Here is a 23,224-nt window from a genome sequence, read left to right as displayed (position 1 = left end):
GGGTGGGTGAGCAGGCTCCTAAAGCCATGATCTTAACCTGGCCCATGTGGTCAGGGCCCCATGCCAGTGACTCCCTCGTGGCAGCTGAGACTAGACAGAGGTCTCCGTCCTGCCCCTGGCCACCTCAACCCAGGAACGCCTAATTAGGCAAGAGATCTGGATGGTGGATCCTGAAAACCCTATTCTTATTTACTCAGCTAATTCACTTTTTATGACTGTTTCGACTTCAAAGCAAAACAAAGCACTAATTACCCAATTAATGAGCAATTAAGTTACTGCATCCTAATGGCCAGGCGCAGCTTCCTCTGTGAGCAGAGAAGGTGGGGAGGAGGCTACCGAGCAGGGATGCACTGGGGGGAAATGCCATCTGTCACAGGCGGGGGCAGCGAGGACAGAGGGGCCCGAATCTGCCCAGGGCAGGTGCCCCTTCCACACTGCCTGCCTACTTGCCTGCCCCACGGCCCCTCGGGGCCAGAAGAGCAAGCCCCACTAATGCATCCATCCAGCTGTGCCTCGGCCAGTGGGGAGCTTATGGAGGGCAGTAGAATTCTGGGGCCACAGAGGCCGCCAAGCTTGGCTGAGAAGAGACAGCCACCAGGGCAGTGGGTTTCATAGGGCCTGAGGGACAAGAGGCTGGGGACCCTGCTCCCGCCTCCACGGTCTCTTCCTGCACATTCAGATGTGGCTGACAGCAGCCTTGGAGGGAAGCCCCCGGAGACAGTACAAGGCTTGGTGGAAGCCTGGAAGCATCTCAGGCCCCAAGCCTAGGATGTTGAGTGGCCAGTGTGTGGCCTGTCCTCAGAGGGCAGAGTCTGAGTATAGCTGGTGCCTGGTGAGAGGGGAAGCCGGCACAGAAAAAGCCAATCCCCCCAACCTGGAAGAGAACTCTGGGCTTTGTCACGCCTGGCCGTCGTGACCCGCCAGCTGCCACACCCCCCTACCCCTTCCAGGCTGCCTTCCTTGCCCTTCCCTGAGCTCTGTGTGGAGCAGCACCCCACACAGCACTAGTCAAGAGTCCAGACCTCACGCTGTAGCCAATCTTCAACTAGCTGCTAATTTAACATCAACCTCCTTCTATTGAAACCCAAGTTCCCTTAGAACAAAGATCTCATTCCTGCAGTCCAGGGTAGGCTGGGAGGGAGCGACTGAATGAACGAATGACTAAGGCGGGTACACAGACTCCAGACACTGTGGGCAGGGAATGAATGAGTGAATGACTCAGGTGGGTACAGAGACCCTGGACAGTGGAGGCAGGGAATGAACGAGGGAATATATGGATGATTCTTGCTCTGACCACTGACCAGTCCCACTCTCCTCCTCCCCTCATGGGGTCTCCAGGGGATGGAATCCAGAGGGGGCTTTGGGTGTCACACAGAATGGGGTTGCTGCCTGTGGTGGGGGCCAGCCCCACAACACTGCCTTGTATCTCACACAATTCTGGAATGTTCTGTCAGACAAAGTTCCTGAGGCTGAATACCTGCTTCTTATCACTGGAGCCTTGACTGTAACTGCTATGAAAAACACAAAGTTATGTCACATTTTCTCTGGGTGCAGTTCCCACAGACACCAAGGAGAACTGGGGCATGGGCCTGCGGGTGACTTTGCCAAGGGCATGCGCTGGGAGCACCCCATGGCCTCTGCTCCACGCCGGAGCCCAGGCCTGGCCCTCAGAGCCTGAACGAGTCATTTTGCCCCATCAGCTTCTCTCCCATGACTGCTCAGTGCTGCGACTGACATCGCCTCGTTCCTAGGGCAAACGTGTATCCAAATCTCCACAGGCCTCAAGGGTCACAACCTGCTCCTGCAACTGGCCGGCCACGTTGTAATTACACCTGCATGCAAGCACATGCACTCACAGCGCCATATACACACACTCACCGACACACACTCACTCACATGATGGGCAGGGCCCAGTGGGTGCTGTTTCCCTGAGGAATGCCTGTCTTCCAGGTAGCCCAAGGACGGGCCTCCCCTCAGATGGCACCCCTGGACGCTGAGCCTCAGGGGGCCCCCTCCACATCCTCTCCCCTCCTCTGTCATCCCCTTTGTGCACCTGCTTCCCTTCTTGCCCATCGGCCCCTCCCTCCACGGCACCCATGACAGCAGGCATCTCTGGGTTCTCTTCAATCCTCTGACCTTGGGTCCTGGAGTGGCAGGTGACCCACAGTGAGGGGGCCACAAAGACTTGAGGACAGCCAATAGTCACCACTTTAGGACTTACTTTCCAACCACTCCCAGCCCCGCCCAAGCTGTAGGGGGACAGATGGTGCCCCTCAGAAGAGCCCGTGGCCCTGGGCTCCCCCTCAGGGGCCTTTCCAGGGCCCGGGCCCAGTCCTCCCCGCACACTGCGGACGGTGTGCCGCACCAAGGGGGCTCTCCCTTTGTTCAATCAGCCCTCGCCGGGCTGGAATCATGAACGAGCCCATCAGGAACGAGTAAAGGATGGCCCCCAGCCCTGCCGTCCGCTGCTGACCTTTCTGGAGTCGACTGCATTAATATATTCTCCTGTTGTCAGACTCAAAGCACTAACTGCCTTATGAATTATTTATCAACACAAAAAGTCTTAACCAGAATGGTGTTAACACGAATCCCTAACCTTCTGGGTCCCAGCAGCCCCGCCTATCCTGCATAATTGAATTTCAGCTCCCAGTGGCCTGGCCAGGCCCGTCACCCACCGGCTCCCCAGAACGACTGTCCCTCCAGCCATGGTTCCTACACATGTGGCAACAGCTGTGAGGGGTCCCGCAGGCTTGCCCAGAGCGTCTGTGTCCAGCCTCCTGGGACAGGCCCTGACTGGACTGGAGTCCTTCAGGTCATGCTATTTGAAGGGGCAAGGGCAGCTGGGGCCTCCAGGGGACCTGAACTGCTCTGTGCTAATCTGAGGGGCTTGGATCTGCCTGCACCCCCAGGCTGGGCCAGGAGAGGAATGTACCCACCCCCACCCCCCCCATACCCTCCAACTGCTGCAGCTGCCCTGGAGGGTGGCAACAGCCGAGGAGGGGGTGGGGGGGGGTGAGTCCAGGGGCAGAAGCTATCTCCTGACTGGAGGTCGGGGAGGAAGCTGGCGAAGATCCAGCACGGGTGAGGGGGCTGTGGTGGCCCCCACAAGCTCTCCCAGAAGTCACTGCAGAGGGACCATGCTGCCCACAGCTCGGCCTCCCACTCCCTAACAGGCTGCCCTCTAGAGAACTCCAGAGCCACGCGCTCCTGAACGCTCGGCCCTCAGAAACTGTTATGGTGAATGCAGGTGTCCTAAGTAACTAAGTCAGCACAACTGGTCACTTAACAACCGATGGTCAACCCAGCCTGAAGCTTCAGGCCCCCAGCTTGAGCAGAGGGCCTCCTAGCTCCAGTCTGCCTGGCTGCCTGCTCTCCAAAGCTCCCATGGGGTGCCTCGCCCAGAGGAGTGCCAATGTCAGGTGGTTTGGGTGGCTGGGACCAACCTGCTCAAGCTGTGGGTTGGCAGGCCCCTCCTCTCCTCCCCTCGGGGCCCTGGCACACCTGCACCCCACCAAGCATTTGCCCTTGGCCTGACCTCCCTGCTGCCCCTGACCACTGGCACAGTTGTCCCCAGAAACCCCAGCAGTGCCCAGCACTCTTGAGAAACACCCACTGCATCCACCAACTCCCCATCAGAGCAGGGACCCCAGGACATGCTCTGCCGTGTCCCCAGTGGAACACAGGCCGCAGGCCTCAGTGATGCCCTGGACAGACACGTGGAGTGTGACAGTGGCTCGCCCCACAGCGTAGAGACTAACAGCGGGAGCCTGGCAGACTCGCTTATTCTCCCCACAGCCCTGTGGGCTGGGTACCACGGCTCCTCCCTCTTACAGATGAGACGACTGGGGCACCGGGTGGCACCCAGTGGCAGCTTCCTCTCCTCTCCTGACCCGAGATGCTGCTCAGCCCTGCCCAGTGGGCCCCTCATCCCCTGGGGCTTTGCAGAGCCTTGGACCTGTGATGCAGCTGCCCATCCCTGCCCCTCCCCTGCTCATGTGACATCTGGGGGCCACGCATGACCTTTGGAGGCTCTGGTGTGTTCCTGACAGAGCAGAGTCAGGAGTCAGAAAACTCACTAACCCAGAGGGCTGAGCCAGCCTGCTGGGACAAGCGCCCAGAGCAAGTGGCTGTCCAGGTCTGCGCCAGCCCAACCTGTGATGTGTGTGGGCACTTGGAAAGCCTCCCCCCAGCACATGCTGGGGTGCTGTCTCATGAGAGGGAAAGCGGAACACATGAGCAGGTCGGGGACCCCCAGGGAGCACAAGACACATCTTTCTCCCACCCTAGCGTCCAGCAGGACAGAAGGTAGCCACGAGAAGTTTCCTGGCCAGGAGGGTGGGTCCTCAGGACCCCTGGAGTTCAGTTGCTAGAGCCCTGAGGGGGATGGCGCGCTGCCCTGGCCTGCCAGGTACTCACCCCACCCTGGCCAGGCTGACCTCTATGTGGGACAGCAGAGGAAGTGCCAAGGACCCCTGCAGAGGATGGCCACAGAGGGGCCCAGAGCATGCATACATGACAGCCCCGGCACGCAGAGCTGTCCCCGGCCCCTGCAGCGCCACTGGAACCGCTCACACCAAGTCCCAAGTCCTCGAGCTCTTCTCTTTACCAGCACCTCACTAAATCTAGCACCCATCCCTCCCTACCAGCACCCCTCTGCCTGCACCACCACCGTCTACAGCACTGTGCAGGTCACCTGCTCACCTCCTGTAGTTCAATCACTAAGTCGTGTCTGACTCTTTGCTACACCATGGACTGCAGTACACTAGGCTTCCCTGTCTTCCTCTGTCTCCCCACGTTTGCTCAAATTCATGTCCATTGAGTTGGTGATGCTATCTAACCATCTCATCCTCTGTTGCCCCCTCCTCCTGCCCTCAGGCTTTTCCAGCACTAGGGTATTTCCCAATGAGTCAGCTCTTCACATCAGGTGGCCAAGTATCGGCACTTCAGCTTGAGCATCAGTCCTTCCCAATGAAGACTCAGGGTCAATTTCCTCTGGGACTGACTGCTTTGATCTCCTTGCAGGTGTGTTTACCTTATTCTCCCTTTAGGAAGAACCTGCTGCCCAGTTGCCTGGAGAGCCCCCTACTGCCCGGAGCCTGCCCACAGAAGCTGAACAGAGGCCCCCAAGGCCACGCTCTTTCTGCTGCCACAGGAATAGACAGATAGGTGGGTGGGTGGACAGTGGCTCCTCTGACAAGAGGCAGGCCAGACATGGCCTGGGGATGCACCACGGGTAAGGACATTGCCCACCCCACTCCTGCCGTCCCTGGTGACCTCTGAGCAGCAGCCACTTCCCAGCACCGGCTGAAGGGCTGTCCTGTGCTCAGAGGCGAGAGGAGCATTCAGCTCCCGACTCCAGGGAGAGCCTGACGGGCTTTTATTGCTTTTGTACAAATTACGGCTGCTCGGAAGTGGCCCAAGGAGCAGGGTAATGGATGTCATAAACCTGCCTCGTAAAGACGGAGCCTGCACTGCATGGCTGTGTGCGGGGAGGGTCAGGGGAGGCCTGCACTGGCCAGAGCAAGCAGATGGCTCTGCTGTCAGGGGGGCTGAATTGCTCCTGGGTGGGCATGGGGCAGGCAGGTCTCAAGGTGGCTCAGGGGCTCCCCGGGCACATGTCCACCAGCCTTCCTGCCCTTGGACGCTCACTAGAGCCGAGCCCCCCACGTGCTGTGCCTCCTCTTCACCACAACTGTCCTTGGCTCATGGAGCAGAGCTGGCAAGTGACCCACATGCGGCCAACCATGTACCCCATCCCCAGGAGTCTCCCTGCCTGCTCTCCCGAGCCCCAGGGCCACGGTTCCCAGAAGGGAAGACTGTGCCCCTTCTGCCAGTGGGTGAGGGTGGTGGCGTAAGAAACCTGGGTGCAGATGCAAGAGCCATGGCTACATTTCCAGCGCATGCACACGCGTCAACACACACGGGCACTCAGAGCCCACAGACACACGGCGCTGCTGTTGCGGTGAGAGCTTGACTGGCCTTGTCCATCACCACACTGGACAGGGCCTGGCCACCACAGGTGCTCGGCAGATGTGTGTGGGCTGCTGCAAGCTGTTACACACATGTGTGCATGCTTCTCTTCCCCAGTAGAAGCTGCTGTGCCCCACCGAATGTGACAGGCCCTGGCAGGATGGGTAGGGGCTCCAGGTGGTGGCCTGTACCTCAGGCTGCCATGCACCTGTACCCCTCTCATGAGTTGCTGACACACCTCCTATGGAGAGGAGGGACCCACAGCCTCTCCCCATGAATAGAGGTGGGGTGATAACAGCACCAGGAAGCCACGCCACACCACTGTTACTGCTTCCTCCTGGCTCTCGGGACCCTGGTAACCCGCCGCCATGCTGTAAGGAAGCCCAACCAGCCCATGGAGGTAGGCCCCATGTCGGGCGAACAGAGGCCGCTGACCATGAGCTGGCATCAAGCTCCAGATGTCAAGAGCCTTTCATGACCCCGCCCCTCAGATGTCAAGGTGTTTCCGAAATGAGCGCCCATCCCCACTAGACTTCCTCAGTAACTGCTTGTCTGGCACAGCAGCAGCCTGGGCCCTGCCAGCCCTCATGTCAGCTTTCCCTGGGCCATGCCAGCAGCTAGTTTCCACTCTGTCCAACTGTCCAGGCTCCCAGGGGAAGGGACTGGCCAGGGGTGTGCTAGGCTGCATTAGGCCCTCATGGCCCCGAGAAAGATGAAACTCAACTGTGCCAGGAGCCCAAAGTGTGCCTGCCTGGGACCTGGGATGGGAGGTGCTGCGGGGGAGGTAATGGGAGATTAGCAGGCTCTCTGGGAAATTAGCTGTCAGCAGCCCAACCAACAAGCCAAAATTCATTTCCAGAAATCCCCTGAAGGCAATCAAGCCAATCAGCTAATTATGCCTCGTGTGTATGCATGTGTGTGGGCGGGGGCTACCCTGGCAGTTTGGCAGGTGGGGCCCCACCCGACTCTGGTGAGCACCCTGGGCCCTTCGCACCTGGTGTGGAGGCTGCCTGGCCAGGGTGCAGGCAGGCGCTCCCTTCTCCCAATCCCACCGCGGCTCTGCTGGGAACCCACAGTTAGAGCCTATCTCCCAGCCTGCCCTCCTGCTATTCCTGACGGTGGTGCCTCCTCCCACCGCAGGGCCTTTGCGTGGCTGCTCCCCAGCCTCGCGTCAGGGTGGGGTTGGGAGGTCTTCTCGCCAGGGTACTTAAACTTCCCCATAGCACTCACCACCTCCCCGGGGACAGGGACACTGGCTGTTTGGTTCCTTCCAGTGGCAGTGATACTCACTAAGTGTTTGTTGAGGGAAGGAGGGACCTGGAGGTGAGAGCTGTACCCCAACCCGGGGAGGGTGGGAGGACTCGGGCTGAGATCCGGCCGGTGAGGGTGGGAGAGGCGCCTGGAGGCCAGCGGCCAGCTGGGTTCTGGTGCCGTGGGCTGCGGCAGACAGGATTCCTTCAGAGGGTGACAGAGAGGGACCTGGGTGGAGGACTGGATGGGAGGAGCTGGTGGGGAAAGCCGGGGTGAGCTGGGAGTGTGGCCCTGAGCAGAGGCCCCTCCCGACAGCGGGGGCTGCAGCGGGTTCTCTGACCCCTCCCCGACCACACCCACCCTGAGGACACCTGCCCGGACACCGGATCACCTGAGTCTTCGGCCCTGTCCCCAGGCTACACACTCAGGGTTGGGGCAGGGCAGCCTCCTGCTTGTGAGGTGTCTAGGTCCTCATTTCTCTTTAATAAAGGAAACTCCCAAGTCCCCTGCTTTGGCGAGAGATGGATCCTCGTGTCCTTGGTTACAAGCAGTCAAATTAAGAAAATTACTTTCTAACTAATTTTATGGTACTAATGAACCTCTGGCGGCGTGCTGGGGAGGCTGCGCTGAGCTTTCGGGACATACGTTGTTGAGGACGGGCAATAATTGGGATTTGCTGGGGATAAATCTTGGCAAATTAAACTTTTAAGTACGGTCTATAATCCAGGTCAGACAACAAATGCCCTGTGTCACCTAGCAAGGGGATGCTGTGGGGAGAGGCAAGGACAAGTGTGACCCATCCTGAGCCTGAGGCCCTAAATGCAGACACACAAACAGCAAGGTGTGTGCAAACATATACACCTACGTGTAATGCCACATGGCCACAGGTCACATACACACTGCATGACCACATACATATATAGACACATCGGTGCCATGTCCAGACATGGGCTCCCAGATGGACACTTAGATGCAGTGTGGCGCGCGCACGCACACACACACACACACACACACACACACACACACACACACACACCTGCTGCATCCACAGACACACACGGGCGCCTCCAGACAGATTCTTGAGAGGACAAGACACAGACTCACACAGAAATGGCCACAGAGAAACATGGAATGCTTCCGGGTGCAACCGGGTGCAACTGTGGAGCCCTGCCACAGCCACACAGAGACATCACCTCATGGGCACATGGGAGAGATAGACACATGTGAACATACAGGGTTACACAACACACACTTCCCTTGCACTGAGAGTCATACACAAACAGGGCCCTCAGCCTGAGTGTCACCCTTGTGCCAGAGGGCTCCATGGTGAAATCTGGATCTAGAGGCAGGGTCCCAGCCGGCCTCCAAGCCTCATCCTCCGGCTCCCGGCAGGGTGACCTGCCAGCCGCCAGCCTCGGCCTGCTGGGCAAGGGTCCTCTAGGCCCCCGCCCACTCCTCCAGCCCCAGGGGAGGCTGCCACCATGCCAACTGGACAAAAGGGCCAGCAGGGTTGACCATACAAGCCCTGCAGTGCTGCCCAACACACATCAGGGACCTGCGGGCACACTTGCTCACGCCAGGGTCTGGCGCACACACACCGGTATGTCTGCAGACATGGTTCAGGAACCCCCAAGGCTGAGCAGCAGGCTGGGCCGCTGCCCCCACCATCTGTCACTCACGTGCAGCCTCAGTGGGGGCTAAGCTGCAAGCAGCTGGCATGTTAATTACAACTTCTTCCCCAGGAAACATTCAAAGCAGCATTTTGCAGAGAAGACCACAAATGACACATGGTGGTTTGGAAGCAGAGGGCTGCCCAGAGGCTCTGGCAGGGAGACCCCAGCAGCCCCGGGCGTCTCAAGGTTCCACATGGGGCATCTCTGGGCCCAACCTCTCGGGACTCCCAACCCTCCAGGACAGGTGCAGGTCAGTGGGCATTCTGTGTCTTGCCCCCAACTCTCCCCATCACTGCCCCAGGTTGCCCTGGTGCCAACCTGGACCACATGGTGCCTCCCAGAGTGCAGGTCCTGTCCAAGCCTGGCCGACCACCCCCATCAACATGGTCAGAAGTGGTTGGCGCATCAAGACCACCCAGGCCCATGGGAAGAAGGAGCAGTCTGGGGCCGCCAACCATGACCGCGACAACAGATGAGTGCACAAAGGCTGCCCGAGGAGGGCAGAGGCCTTCCCAGGAAAGCACCCCTTGGGTGGCACCTGGGACCACTGCCCAGAAGTGTACAGCCCCCCCGGTCAAAGGCTCAAAGATGCTACAGCCTAGCCCGGGATTTGAGGCAGAAGGCAGAGCTGCCTGGGCTGGCAGACCCTGGGGGTCGTGGAGCTGGGGGAGGGGAGGGCCAGGGACCCACGGCTGTCCCTGCCACCCGGGGAATTAATGGGTTAATTACACACCCTATAAAAAGCCGCTGTGATTTAGAGAGCCTGCCTGTCAGACCCTGGAACTCTGGAACTAGCAGTTAATCAGGAGCTGCGGGATGAGGCGGGCGGAGCCCAGGCCCCTGCCCTCCAATGAGCCGAAACGACTGTAAATCTACAGAAACGGCTTTTATGGAGCTCTGGGTTTTATGGTGTCATTAACAGGCCTCCTGATACTTAAGGGGAAATGAAATAAAGTCGTGGGGAGGGGGCTGGGGGACAGTGAGGGTGGCCCCCGCCATGGCCGGAGTATCAAGTGGCAGCTGGCCGGCCCCCCTCCCACCCCTGGGCCCCTGATGACAGCTAAGAGCAGGGGCCTCACACCCTCCAGCCTCTTTGGTCGGGCCAAGCACAGCTGGGGAGAGGGTGTCAGGACACGGGGCAGAGGGTAGGGCGGGGAGGGCATACGCTGCAATTGCTCCACGTGCAGGAACCCCGACACCAAACGCTGCCCCACAGGACCCAGGGTGTCCAGCCCACTGCCCACTACTCTGCAGGGAAGGACCCGGAGTCCCGCTCCCTCTGAATCTCTGCCCACTCTGGCCCATCCCCATCCTGTACAAACCCCATTTCCAGCCTGGGGGCAGCATTCAGTACAGTCGGGGCTCCCGTGGGTCGAGGGTTGGGGTTAGTGTGTAGGGAACAGACAGCAGAAGGGGGGTGGGAGACTTACGGAGTAACCTCTGCCTGAGACTGCCTGCGCCGAGCTCTGCAGAGAAGGAAGAGGACAGTCAGGAACCAGTTGCAGCCCAAGATGGCCACCCTCTCCCTTGAGGACCTGAGCAGGCAGAGCCCATCCTGGGTCTTCGCTGGAACTCTAGGCTGGGGCCACACTGATCAGCCTGTGGCAGGGCCCGAGGACCCACAGAGGAATCTTCCACCCCCAGACCTGGAGGTATGGTCCAGCCCAGCAGAGTCTCCAGGCAGAGAGGCGGCAAAGCCCCCACATTCCCCAGGGGTGGGCTCAGCCCCTCCCAGAGGATGCGCCCCACCTCTCCACGTGGGGTTCTGGGCCAGGGGCTGACCCCGCTCCGTGCTCAGGTCAGCTTTTCCCTCACCACCCACCAGCCTCCCAGGGTCACCGGGTCCAACAGGAAAGCCTGGGAAGGTTTCCTGGAGCTAGGCAGGAAATCCTGGGGTCTCAAATGTCAGATGGGGGTGGGGGTGGGGTCAGCTGTGGCCTAGAGGCCAACAGTCACCCCAGAGGTCCTGTGAGGGTGATCCCAACTATGCTTGATGGGACTCCCTCTGGCTCAAATGGGCATTTAGGATCTGACAGAAGAAACCAGTTAGGTTCATTTCATCAGCTCCCCAGGGCAGGCGGTGGTCACCAGCGTTGAGCCCCGAGGCCCAGGCAGATAGGACGTGATGACCCGGCAGGTGGGGGTTGGGGGGCATTCACATGGCCGGCGAGGGCAAGCTTGTCTGAGGTGTGTAGGACTCACAGACCTGGGGCCAGACCACACTGAGGTCCAGATGCCAAGATTCTTCTGGGAGGATGGTGACCACTGCAGCCTGGACCACTCTGCTCAGCTCAGCTGGGGCCAGGGTACACCTCCCCTCCCCAGCCAGACCCTGGCCAGGCCCCAGGCCAGTTCCTCGGGGTCTGCCAGACCAAGCTCACCCCAGTGTGTGTGTCGGCCGGGGTGCCCTGGGGTAGCTCAGGCCCCAGGCCCTGCCGCTGGGGGGGTGGGGGTCAGGTGCCATAATTGCCCCCAAGCTTGCGCACTCACGCCGCCTGTGCTGTGCCTACAATCCGCCTGCTCCCATCCTAGCCGGCAATTAGAGGAGTTCGAACTAGGGCAGCCCCCGCGGCCCCAGACAATTACCAGCCTATTTTCCCATCTTGTGGCAACAAGATCGGAGCCGGGCAATTAGGCCCCCCTCCTGGCCTCCTGCACCGGCCCTCCCCCAGCCCCCATTTAAATGATAATGAGAGACGACTCGTTCCATTTAGCCCTGCAGAAAACCCATCTCCGCTAGGCCGCCACTCCTGCAGCTGGGGGTCAAGAAGACAAAGGCCTCTTCCAGGAGCAGGGCCTCCCATGTTGGGAGGGGGGCCGCTCTTCCGCCTGAGTCCTCATCGCCCCCTCAACCCAGGGACCCTCAACCCCCACTCCCTGCCCTTGCAACACCTGCCCCATCCCCCTTCTCCAAGGTCTAGGGAGACGCAGCAGCCCTGGAGGAATACCCTGCACCCCCATTGCTGGCCACGTCCCAGTGGGAGCCCTTGTGTGTTGCCTGGGTCATCCCCAAACTGGGTCCTAAGACCTCCTCGACCCCGCTCCTTGGGACTTGAGCTCGAGGACCTTTTAGACAGTACACACCGAAGGGTGTCCCCAGACCCAGGCCAGCTTATGCCTCAGAGGGGCACCCTCCCCTCTGTGTGGCCCCCAGTGGCAGAGACTTGGACTGCTGGATGCCCCGTGCTGCTGCCCGCCTGACCAGACAGGCGGGTTCGCCTGGGCAGGCAGGAGTGCTTGCAGCTCATCGGGCCAGAAACATACCCCCTGCCTCCACCCTTCTTCAGACACATCTGTGGGAGCTGTTTGGCATCCACAGCCCTGCCCGCCACCAGCTGGACACTGACCCCGAGCCTACCCCCAGCTGGACACAGGGACTGCACCCCAGCATGGTCGCCTCCATTCACCCCTGCCCGTGCCTAATGGTTGGTCCTCATTTAAATACTTCCTAATGGGGAAGCCCCAATTAGTAGACAGTTATGTTTTAGAGGCAAATACTAATTGTGAGCACAAAACCCTGGATTGAGAGCCTGGGCCCCTAAGCAAACGGTTTGCAGTGTCCGCTGAAGGTTGGAGGCTGGCCAGGCAGTCAACCCAGGGACTCAGAAGTGTTCCCGCGAGCGGCTGGGGTACTCACATCACTGAGTTGGTCCCGAGAACTGCTCCTCCGGGAGCTGGTGGCTTCTCGGAAGCTGTCGCCGTCACTGTTGTGGTCGCCCCCTCTGGACACTGCGACCTTCATCTGGGGACAGGGAGAGATGAGAGATGGGCTCAGCACACACACCCTGCAAGGTGGGGCTGGGGCACAGCCAGGCTCAGGCTCCTCCCCCACCCCACCCGGTCCCTCTGGGCTGAAACCCGGGGAGGGGGGCAGCAGGGCAGAGCCAACCACTGACAACCCAATAAGTACTTCCCATTCCTACCCAGAACAGGAAAGAAGAGCTCAGACAGCAAAGGGTGAGCACTCAATGGCGTAAACTACTGTCAGCTCTGTCCTTTCCTCTGGCCGGCGGGCGACTGAAGACTCCTGGATGGGGACCGGGCCAGTGGGAGGCCCTGGCCTTTTCCACTCTGCCAGGGGCCCATGATCAGGTGTCAAGACAGGCCTGCCTGTGGCAATTCACCTCTGCTCCCTGCGGGCGCACCACGCCTGGGCCCCCTTCAGTCCTCCCAACAACGCACGTCAGGGCTGTGCGGTCTGCAGAGCTGGGTGTGGGCCAGCCACTCCCCTCTGTGCGTCCTAGGGTCATTACTCAACCTCTCTGTGCCTTGGTTCTGTCACCTGCAGAACGAAGCAAGTAGTACCCACTGGAACAGCTGCTGCTGGGTCAAGTATCTGCCGGACTCTCCGCAGACCCAGCAGGCCCTCAGCTCCTTGCTCCTCACACAAAAGCCCTGGTTGGCCACTCTGTGCCCACTTTACAGAGGAGGAAATCAAGGAGGGAGTTGATTAACCACTAGGGAGATTAAGTAACAGTGTGGAAAGTGGACCAGAAACCTGCCTGCATTCTTTTTACTTGGAAATAGTTTCAAACTTCACCAAGCTGCAGGGCAGGAACATCCATCACGGCCCCTGACCCTTGACCTCTGGGCCCAGGAAGTCACCACCCCGATCATGCCAGCCTCCATCCAGGTCTTATCAGCTCCCAGCTGCTCTCCTGGACTCCCTGGCAGGACCCACAGAGCTTGGCTGTCCCGCCACCTCCAGGTGGCTCCAGCTTCCTGGTTCTGGAACATTCCCACGGTTTTGTCTGGACATGCACCGACAGCCCAAACCTTCAACTGTATGTCAGAGGTTTCCTAGCAATAGACCGAGGCCACAGCTCCCAGCCAACACACTGCCTAGTAATGACCCCTGCTCCAAGTGCTGCCGATGTGCCTGCGGGGCAGCGTGTGGACTCCTGTCCACTCCCCAGGCCTCCCCGCCCAGCGCATATGCTCTCAGAGCTCAGGCGTGCTCAGAACCTGCGCCACAACCAGGGGCAGAGAGGCCCAGTCCTTTGCATCCAGGCATTTTGTCGTAAGCATCCTTCAGCCCTGGAGACCTCAGCTAGGGTGGAAAGTCAGCCAGGTGTACCAGCTGTGCTCTGGAATATTCTCAAGTCCTCGAGAAACCCCCTCAAGGCCTGAGCCTTCTTCCTGTGGACCCAATGGTGGGCTCGCTCTCTCGAGGCTGCCCCTCAGAGCCCCTGCTCCCCAGAGCCAACCTAAGCCCTAGATGGAGTACAAGCTCCCATAGCCACAGGTCCCTGCACGGTGTGGCTATCAGAGTGTCATCACAAAACATATCTGGCATTCATCCACAGCCCAGGCTTGGGTGCAAGGACCCAAGGGAGGGCCCCCTTCTGGGGAAGCAGGAACAGCGAGGGGGAAGCCCAGCCCTCAGGACTACCCTCCCATCCTATGGCAGGCCCACGGAGGGGCCCCAGGCTCACCCTAGGCGAAACCCCCATTGTGAGCCCACAGGTCCCCGGCCTCACGAGCTCCATCCTGCATAGCTGAGTGGTGAATGCGCAGACCCTGGGCCAGTGCTGGCTCTCTGACTGTCCTTGAGCCTCAGTTTCCTCATCTGTGAAGTGGGGGTGTCGACAGGGCCCTTCACAGGCTCTATGGGGGTAAGAAGTTCTGTTGTGGGCCTGAACCCTCTCTAGCATCGTTAAGCCACCAGGTGTCACTGTTGTCACCAGCTGGAGACAGGTCTTTCTTGCCTCTGGACTCCATGACAGGTCTCCCCAAAAGGAGTGAATATAGGGTCCGGGGGAACTTCCTCACTGCCTTGCTGGCAAGGAGCCTCTGCAAGAAAATAAATGCCCTCATCCAGTGGTTTTCAAAGTAGGGTCCCTGGACATGCAGCATCAGCACCTGAGAGCTTGGCAGGAATGCAAATGAGCACTTCCGGGCCCCACTACAGACTCGCTGTGTCATCAGGTCCTCTGGGGGATCCTGGTAAGGCTCTAGTTGAGACTCTTGGCTTTGACCTTCAGTAATCACCCCCATGAACCCACCCTCACTGCTGGGGAACGGTATTTCAGGGTGGGCTTGGAGCAGGGTCCCTGCCCAAGAGGAAGGCTGGACCCAGAGACACTGCAAGGACAGGACAGGCCTGGCGCAGTTGTGCAAACTGCTCACTGTACAAGGACACCCAGCAAAGGGGGAGGGGAAGCGGAGGCTGAAGAATAACCCCCACACAGCTGAAAGGGGGGATGCCACACTCCACTTCATCCAGTCACACAAGTGGTCTCTCTAAGCTGGACCCCAGAGAGGATTCCTCACGATGGCCCACAGGGGAAGGACAGGCTGGGGTCTGTCATCCTCCTCAGGCAGCGGGTTTTAGCTTTGAAAGCCGCGTTTCCCAGAAAATCCCATAAAACTCAGTACTGTGCCCTGGGAACCATCCCAACCCTGGACGCACTGGGATGGCTGGTCACCTTCTCTTCCTTGGCCAGCCCCAAGCTGGACTCTGGCTGTCCTACAGCCCCACCTGCTTCCTAGTGGCTCAGAAATGCTGCTAGCCAGCTATGGCAGAAGGCCAGGGATGCCATGCCTCCATTTTTAGCTGGAGAGATCAGATTCTGATCTGGGCCCTGACTGTCCCAGAAGGGCAGCTAGGAGCCCATGCCTGGGCCCACCCCTGGGCCTTGTGGTCTATCCCTATGCCCACCCAACCATCCTTTATCCGTCCATCCATCCTTTATCCACCCGTTCATCCTTTATCCATCCATCCACCCTTCTACCCATCTACTTGTCCACTTAACCACCCATCTGCCCACCATCCATCCATTCATCCATCCATCCACCTATCCATCTTCCCATCCACTCACCACCCATCATCCACCTACCCATCCAAGGCTTAGAGTGCCTGCCTATGAACCAGCCCTATTCTGGGCAATGAACATAAACAGACCCAAGTCCCCACCCTCCCGAAGCCTACAAAGAGGCCAGCACATGGAGCATGTGGCCGGCAGATGGCCACAGGTGTTCTGGAAGGACAACAGCAGAGAAGAGCAAAGAAGGGGTCGCCAGGGAGGGGCCTCACTGAGAAGGCGACACTTCTGAAAGGTGATGAGGCAGCTCATGAGGCCATTGGGAAGGGTGGGGGGATGGCACTGCCAGAGCAACGAGGCTCCCTGGGGAAGAGGAGAGCCCTAATGAGCACCGACAGTTTCTGCAAGTTGTGCAAAATTCCTGAACATGTAACAACTGGCTCGTGCAAGGTGGCATACCACAAAACTGGCGGGGGCAGGACTCCCCTTGAGACTGGTGGAAATATGGAAACAGGGGCCAGCTCTCCAGCAGGCAGGGTCAGGACACAGCCCTCAGAAGGGCAGGTAGAGGACCTCCCCTTAGATCAGCATGGCTGGGGCACTGCCATTGGAGCAGCAAGGTGAGGGACACCACCCTCAGACTGAGGCACCCCGGGAGCACTTGGGGCCCTAGGCTTTCTGGTAGTGACAGGGAACCCCTTCCTGTGACCCTTCCTGGGCAAGGCAACTCCCTAACCAGGTTCTGCAGCAATTCCGGGAGGAAGTGTTGCCTCCCAGGCGGGCTGCCAAGTGCCCTGAGCCACAAACAGGCAGCATGTGGTTCCACTTGACGCTCAGACCCACAGGGTGTGCGCAGTGGCAGTCAGTCCAGGAGGCGTGGCTGGGAAGGGGTCCAAGGGGTGGGACCTGGCAGTGTCCCCAGGTGCCTTCCCTCTATGGGGGACAGGAAACTCCTGAGATACCCCAGGGCTGACTCAGGGGCCCAGAATCCCTCACTCCAGCAGCGAGAAGACTCACTGGGACGCCTGACCCTTCACAAACCAGCTCTCACCAGGACACAGAAACAAAGGAGCACCAAGAGTCCTGGAGGCCCCGCAGGCACTCAGCAAGGCCTCTTCTGCCCACATCCCAACACAGCGCCTGCCTGCCCCCGACTCCTGCCTGATGACCTGTGCGTTCCCCTCCTTCCACGCCTGAGGCAGCACGCAGAGGCTCCCCCCATCCTTAGAGCCCTGCCGCGCAGAAGGAGCAGAGGCGCCCTGCGCAGCATGCTCAACTGGTGCACACCTGCAGATGCACATGCCATCCATCCATGGCGAGAGTGGGAGTGGCGGCCCCAGAGCTGTGCAGTGCACAACCTGAACAGCGATACGCAGCGGCCCCTGCAGGAGATCATGCCCCACCAGACGGCTTCACCCTCAGACAAGTGTCATCCCATGGAGCTCTCAGGAATGCACACGAGCACACACACACCTTCTCAGGAGCTCTGGGCTCTGCCCTATGCCTCGCCCACCTCCGCCCCAACACCAGCCCAGCTCAGGGGTGGGAGGTGCCCTCTGGCCCACAGCTAGTCAGCACTGGCCTCCGGGATGAGGAAAGGCCCACTTAGCCTCCACATCTACAGGCCTGGGAGGGGAAGGGGTGAGGATGGCCTGGCTGCAGACCCTGGGGAACCCTGAGAAGGGGGCTGTGGCTGAGGCCACTCACAGTCTCCTTCAAACCAGCAGGAGAACATGACCTGGTGGGTGAGGTGAGGGTCAGGTACCCACTAAGCATCAGCACCCACCCCTCAGCCCTCAGTGAGCCAGCCCACCGTCCCAGTGAGAAGGGAGTCAGGAGACTGCCCTCACGACGCCCTTACAGAAACCGAGCACAGGCTCCTGACGGCCAAGGCACCCTATTCCATGTCCACTCACTCACACACACACACACACACACACACGCATGTGCACATGCCTGGCATCCCAGCCCTGGGGCCACACGGCAATCCAGGCCTGTGGCAGAGACCCCTCCCCCTTCACCCCAATCTTATTTCAGGGACTTCTGAACAAATAATGCCCCCACTGGGGCACTTTAAAACCACTGGGCCTCCTCAGAGATCAAACATTATGGGTCTGGGTCTCAGAGACCTTCCTGGGCCCCCCTGGTGTCTCCTGAGCACACCCCCAGGGTGAGTGGGCAGTCACAGGTCACATGGCCCTGACTGGGCCCCTGCCAGCTGGACTGGGAGGATGAGCTGTGTTTATCAATGAGAACCGTGTTGGTCTTCTCACCCCCACTCTGGTCCCTGCTCATTGCAGCTGATCCTGGCGTCCGGTGTGTTCTACAGGCTCCAAAGTGAGAGACTGTTCTGTCTACCCGAAGCCCTGACTGAAGCAGGGCCTGAGGCCCTGCCTGTCCTGGGGATGGGGGCTCCCTTCCCCTTTGGGTGCCCCGGCCCCTGGCCCCTCTGTCACCCTGGTACCTCAATGCCCCAGGGGTATAAATGAGGCTCTGACCAGGAAGCCCCTTGCTCTGTCCACCAACATTCCCTGATGCTCAGCAGGGCCTCATGACCCCACTGAACCTGCACCCCCGCCCCACCTCACACATGCCACCTCTCTCCCCCAGCACATGATAGCCGTGAGGACAGCCTGTACGTTATTCTGTTCAGAGCCCCACCCTCTGAGCCCCAGGCCTGGGCTCTGCCTCCAGCTCTGCATGGAACCTGGGTTTCGTAAGAGAGCCACACAGCACGGCTGGGCCAGGGAGGGGAACCCTTACGCAAACCATGCAAACACACTCATGAGGGGGCTGGTGGGCAGGTGAGATGCTGGGGTGTGCAAGGAAGGCCAGGGCCCCCCTCCCCACCCAACGAAGCCACCTGCCCGGCCTCTCCTTTGCCTGCTCGCAGCGCACCGCTCCAGGTCAGTGTAGACCATGGTACCCCAAGCGCAGCACTGCAGACCAGCGTCCCCCGACCGACAGCAGCACCTGCTGGTGAAGTGTGGTACTGCAGCCGCCATGTGACCAGAGGGCGAGAGGGAGGGTTCTCAGGGCTGTGAGTCCGGTGGAGGCTCCAAAAGGATGCAGTCCACTGTAAGGAGACCCTGGCTCTGGGCATGGCCCCGCTTCTCTCAGGAGTCCTTTCCGATGCTCCTTCCACTCCCGCGACAATCAGGCCGGGTGAGGCCCCTCAGGCTCCCATGGCCCCAGGTGTCCCTGAGTGAAGCAGGGTCACTGGACGGCAAGTGCCCAGTAGGCAGGGGCTGTCCTTTGTCCCCACTACCTGGCAGGGGCCTGGCACAATGAGGAAGGGTCCCACAGCCAGCACAGGGTCAGGAAGCAAGCTGCTGCCCTCGGAGGCTGGCCCTCCGCTCCCACTGTTCCACATCCTTCCCCCGGGATTCGGCCGGGTGGACAGCTGAGTGAGTGAAGCATGGAGACGCACAACAGATTGTACAGAGGACGCTGGCTGAGCTGAGCCCACAACCCAAGGAGACACACGGCCAGCAGGCTCTGGGGACACGAGCGGCACGTGAGCAAGTGCCACGTGAGTGACACGACACCCTGGCTGTGCCTGAGTGTGGGCCCTCTGGCTGAGGGGCAGGGGCGGTGCACCAGGTCCTGCCCCCTCGGTCAAGCCAGTGGACTCTGGGCTCAGAGCAGGGTCCCCTGGGCTCCACCTGGCCTCTACTCTCTAGCTGAGCCACTCAGCTTGCGCTACTGCTGTCCCCACCTGTCCAGCTGAGTCAAGCCACAAGCACCTCCCTGCACCTGCCCAGGCCCCCTCCAGTGCGAGCTTTGAAAAACATACCTCAGCTCAAGTCACTGTGCAGCCTAAACCCCGCAGTGGCCCCTCTGCGAGTGAGTGGTGGCCACACTCGCCCAGGCCCCACGCCACCCCCACCCCGGGGTTCTGGTCAGCTCACTCCTTGTCAGCTGTCCCTGGGCCTCAAGCTTGGTCACCTCCTGGGTGAGGCCTCCCCGATCCGCTGGTCTAAAGCAGCCCCATTTCCGTTTCCAGGCAGGTGTGCTGTCACCCCAAATCCCCCCGCCACTCATGTCACGTCTGGAATTCCAGCAGGTGTCTCAGTCACCGAGCCCAGACAGGGACCAACAACAAAGCCCGAAGAAGTATACACCGAATGGGCTATGCCCTCGGCATCCACTCCCCTCTACCCTTCTCCCAACAGGGCCCCCCAGCAAGTCCCCCACGTTAGGTTTCTGTGAGGGCCACATCTGGAGTGGGGGTCGGCTGCGCCAAAGCCAGGCAATGGCCAAACACTCTGCCCATGGGTCCTGCCGGGATGGCTGCCCCCAAGGGGACCAGGTGAGCCCGCCAAGGAGGCCGAAGACGAGACTCGCCTGTCCAGGCTGTGCCCAGGAAGCGGGAGAAACCATTCTATGAGAGATAATGATAAAGCAGTGACTGCGGTAACAACGGCATACGTGCCTATCTAGCAGGAACTGCGCACATCAACTCAGCTTCTCATCTCTACGACCCGGGACGCGTGCATGCAGTATGGACAGCTCCACTTTACAGATGAGGAAATAGGCCCAGAAAGGAGGAGCACTTGCCTGGGGCCAGCACAGAGCCAACGAGGACCTCACGATGAGGTGGGGTGAGGATGCAGTGTCCCAGGGAAGCCCACCTCGGCCGCCCCCTAAGCTGCAGCCCAGGCCTCAGAAGAGGGGGAAGTGGGAGAAACCGTCTGTTAATGGGAGCCAGGCACTGTAGCGGCTAGCTAGGACCCAGCGTGGTTCGAACTTTAACTGACCCACACAAAACTCTGAGGGAGTGCCACTGTCCCACTGTACAGATGAGAAAACTGAGGCACTGAGGGGCAGTCACCTGATCAAGGCCACACAGCTGGCAGGTGCCAGAGCTCATTCCCCACCACGACATTCATCTTCCAGAGGGCAAGGGAATATTCTGGAAGGACTCTACCAAGCCCAGTGTGAAAAATTGCGATTAGAAAACCCCTACACTGGCAAATATGGACCTGGCAGACCAATGTGATGGTGAAGAACACAGACAGGCTGTGTAGATTGCATCCAGAACTCTGCCCCGCTCTGTCTCACTCCCTGTGTTGACTAAGCTTCCGGGGCCCAGCCCTCTGCCAGGTTCGCGGTTACCAGGCCTGCTCGGGGGTGCAGAGAAGAAACGGGCAATCCCCACACCACAGAGGGGTGAGCCCAAGAGAGGGGCATGGGAGCAGGGGAGGGGTGGAAGGCAGGCAGGTCGGGGAGGAGGGAGAACTCAGACCACAAAGGCCCTTGTGGGGCATGTCCAGGAACCAAGACTTCCTGAGGGTGGAGGGGAACTTCCAGGGTGCTTTCAGCAAGGGAAGGGCGTGCTCAAATGGGCCTTTAGAGGAACCTCACCACCTGCAGATGGGCAGGAAAACTGAAGCTGGCTGTCTTCCAGGGAAAGGTCAGGGTCAAGGGCACAGATTCTGGAGTTGAGCCACCTGGTTTGAACCCTGGTTCCATCACTTTCCCTGCTTGTCTCAGACAAGTTACTCAGATGCTTTTTTTCTTTGGTTTCCATATCCTCCTCTGAAAAATGGTACTAGCAATATTCTGCCTCACAGGTGTGGTCACTGGAGACAGTGCCTGGGCCGGCTGTGAAAGGTCAGCTTTTCTTTGCTGGTAAGAGGTGGTGGGCTAGCAGTGAGTGGTAGACACGGACATCCAGTTTACAAAGTCAGACACATGACTATTCAGATCATCTATTTCATCTCAGGGCTTCCCTGGTGGCTCAGTGGTAGAGAGTATGACAAGGCTGTATATTGTCTCTCTGCTTTTTCAACTTCTATGCAGAGTACATCATGTGAAATGCCAGGCTTGATGAATCACAAGCTGGAATGAAGATCCCTGGGAGAAATATCAACAACCTCAGATATGCAGATGATACCAGTCTAATGGCAGAAAGTGAAGAGGAACTGAAGAACCTCTTGATGAAAGCAAAAGAGGAGAGTGGCTTGAAACTCAATGTTCAAAAAACTAAGATAATGGCATCCGGTCCCATCACTTCATGGCAAATAGAACAGAAAAAAGTAGAAGCAGAGATTTTATTTTCTTGGGCTCCAAAATCACTGTGGATGGTGACTGCAGCCATGAAATTTTAAGACGCTTGCTCCTTGGAAGGAAAGCTATGACAGACCTAGACCATGTATTAAAAAGCAGAGACATCACTTTGTCAACAAAGGTCCATATAATCAAAGCTACGGTTTTCCAGCAGTCATGTGTGGATGTGAGAGCTGTAACACAAGGCTGAGCACTGAAAACTGAGGCGCTGGAAAAGACTCTTGAGAGTCCCTTGGATAGCAAGGAGATCAAACCAGTCAATCCTAAAGGAAATCAACCCTGAATATTCACTGGAAGGATTGATGCTGAAGCTCCAATACTTTGACCAGCTAATGTGAAGTGTTGACTCAGGGGAAAAGACCCTGATGCTGGGAAAGACTGAAGGCAGGAGGAGGGGGATGGCAGAGGATGAGACGGTTAGACAGCATCACTGACTCAATGGACATGAATCTGAGCAAACTCTGGGAGATAGTGTAGGACAGAGGAGCCTGGTGGGCTACAGTTCATGGGGTCGTAAAGAGTTGGACACAACTCAATGAGGGAACGACGGGAACTTTCATCTTAAGTCAGTTTTGCTAAGTTGTATTTTTCAAAAACTTTGTTCATCTCAGCTAAGTTGTTCAATTACTGGGATAAAATTGTTTATGCCCCATTCTTTCAATGTCTGTAGCACCTGCAGTGGTGTTTCCATTTTAGTTCCTAATGTTGGTAATCTGTGTTCCTTTTCACTTGATCAATCTAAGTACAGGGGAGTTCTCAATTTTGTTGATGCTTTCCAGGAAACAGTTTTCGATTTTATTCACTTTCCCTATCGCTTGCTTTCTTGCTCATTGATTACGCTCTCATTCAGATTCCTCCCTTTCTTCCATATGACACTCTGCTCTTGTAGGTTCTTCATGTCACTCATCTTGAACTCATCTTTTCCAACATGAGCACCGAGGCTAGAGGTCTCACTCTGAACACTGCTTTGGCTGTACCCTATTAGGTGCATTCTGTATGATGAATTCTTATTTCCACTTTAATTTTCTAATGAAATCCTGTTCAGAAGGAGAGTTAGGAAGTGGAAGCAAAGGGTTGGCCTGGGGGAAGTGAGCAGTGGAAGATGGCTCCCCGTTCCTGGCCCGATCCCCGGGGCAGAAGCCAAGCTCCCCACTGAAGTGAAGGAAGGTTTGGAGCTGTGTTCTGGCTCGTTCTCGCTCAGTGAGGGGGCTGTGGCTTCTGGGGTGGAAGGTATTGGCCCTGGATACACAGACCTGATGCTCACAGGGGAGGTTTAAGGCTGACAGGTGCTCGCCTTTGCTGCCCAGTGGTGGGGGTTCAAACCAAGGGCTGGCTGAGTGCAAGAATGAGAAACCAACAAGAGTGGCAAGTGTGAGGAGACAGTGAACTTGGGAAAGACACCTTTCTGACTCCGAAGCACACTGGACCAGTCTGAGGCCAACTGAGAAGGGCTGCATGAGGAAGACACGTGCTGCCTTTCCAAGACTTGGTACA

The 23,224-nt window shown here is 58.6% G+C and overlaps 1 protein-coding gene across 1 annotated transcript in view; it reads right to left on the bottom strand.

The window, feature by feature from the left end:
* Positions 1 to 23,224, bottom strand: part of FBRSL1 (fibrosin like 1) — an 84,020-nt gene that overhangs the window by 38,478 nt on the left and 22,318 nt on the right. The window contains 2 exon segments of the mRNA XM_018061449.1: positions 10,325 to 10,360; positions 12,532 to 12,636. Coding sequence (XP_017916938.1) covers positions 10,325 to 10,360; positions 12,532 to 12,636 — 141 coding nt within the window.

The sequence above is a fragment of the Capra hircus genome, chromosome 17 (genome assembly GCF_001704415.2).
Source record: "Capra hircus breed San Clemente chromosome 17, ASM170441v1, whole genome shotgun sequence".
Lineage (NCBI taxonomy): Eukaryota > Metazoa > Chordata > Mammalia > Artiodactyla > Bovidae > Capra > Capra hircus.
The sequence above is the reverse complement of the archived record's forward strand: the minus strand, read 5'-3'. Positions and strand labels throughout refer to the sequence as shown.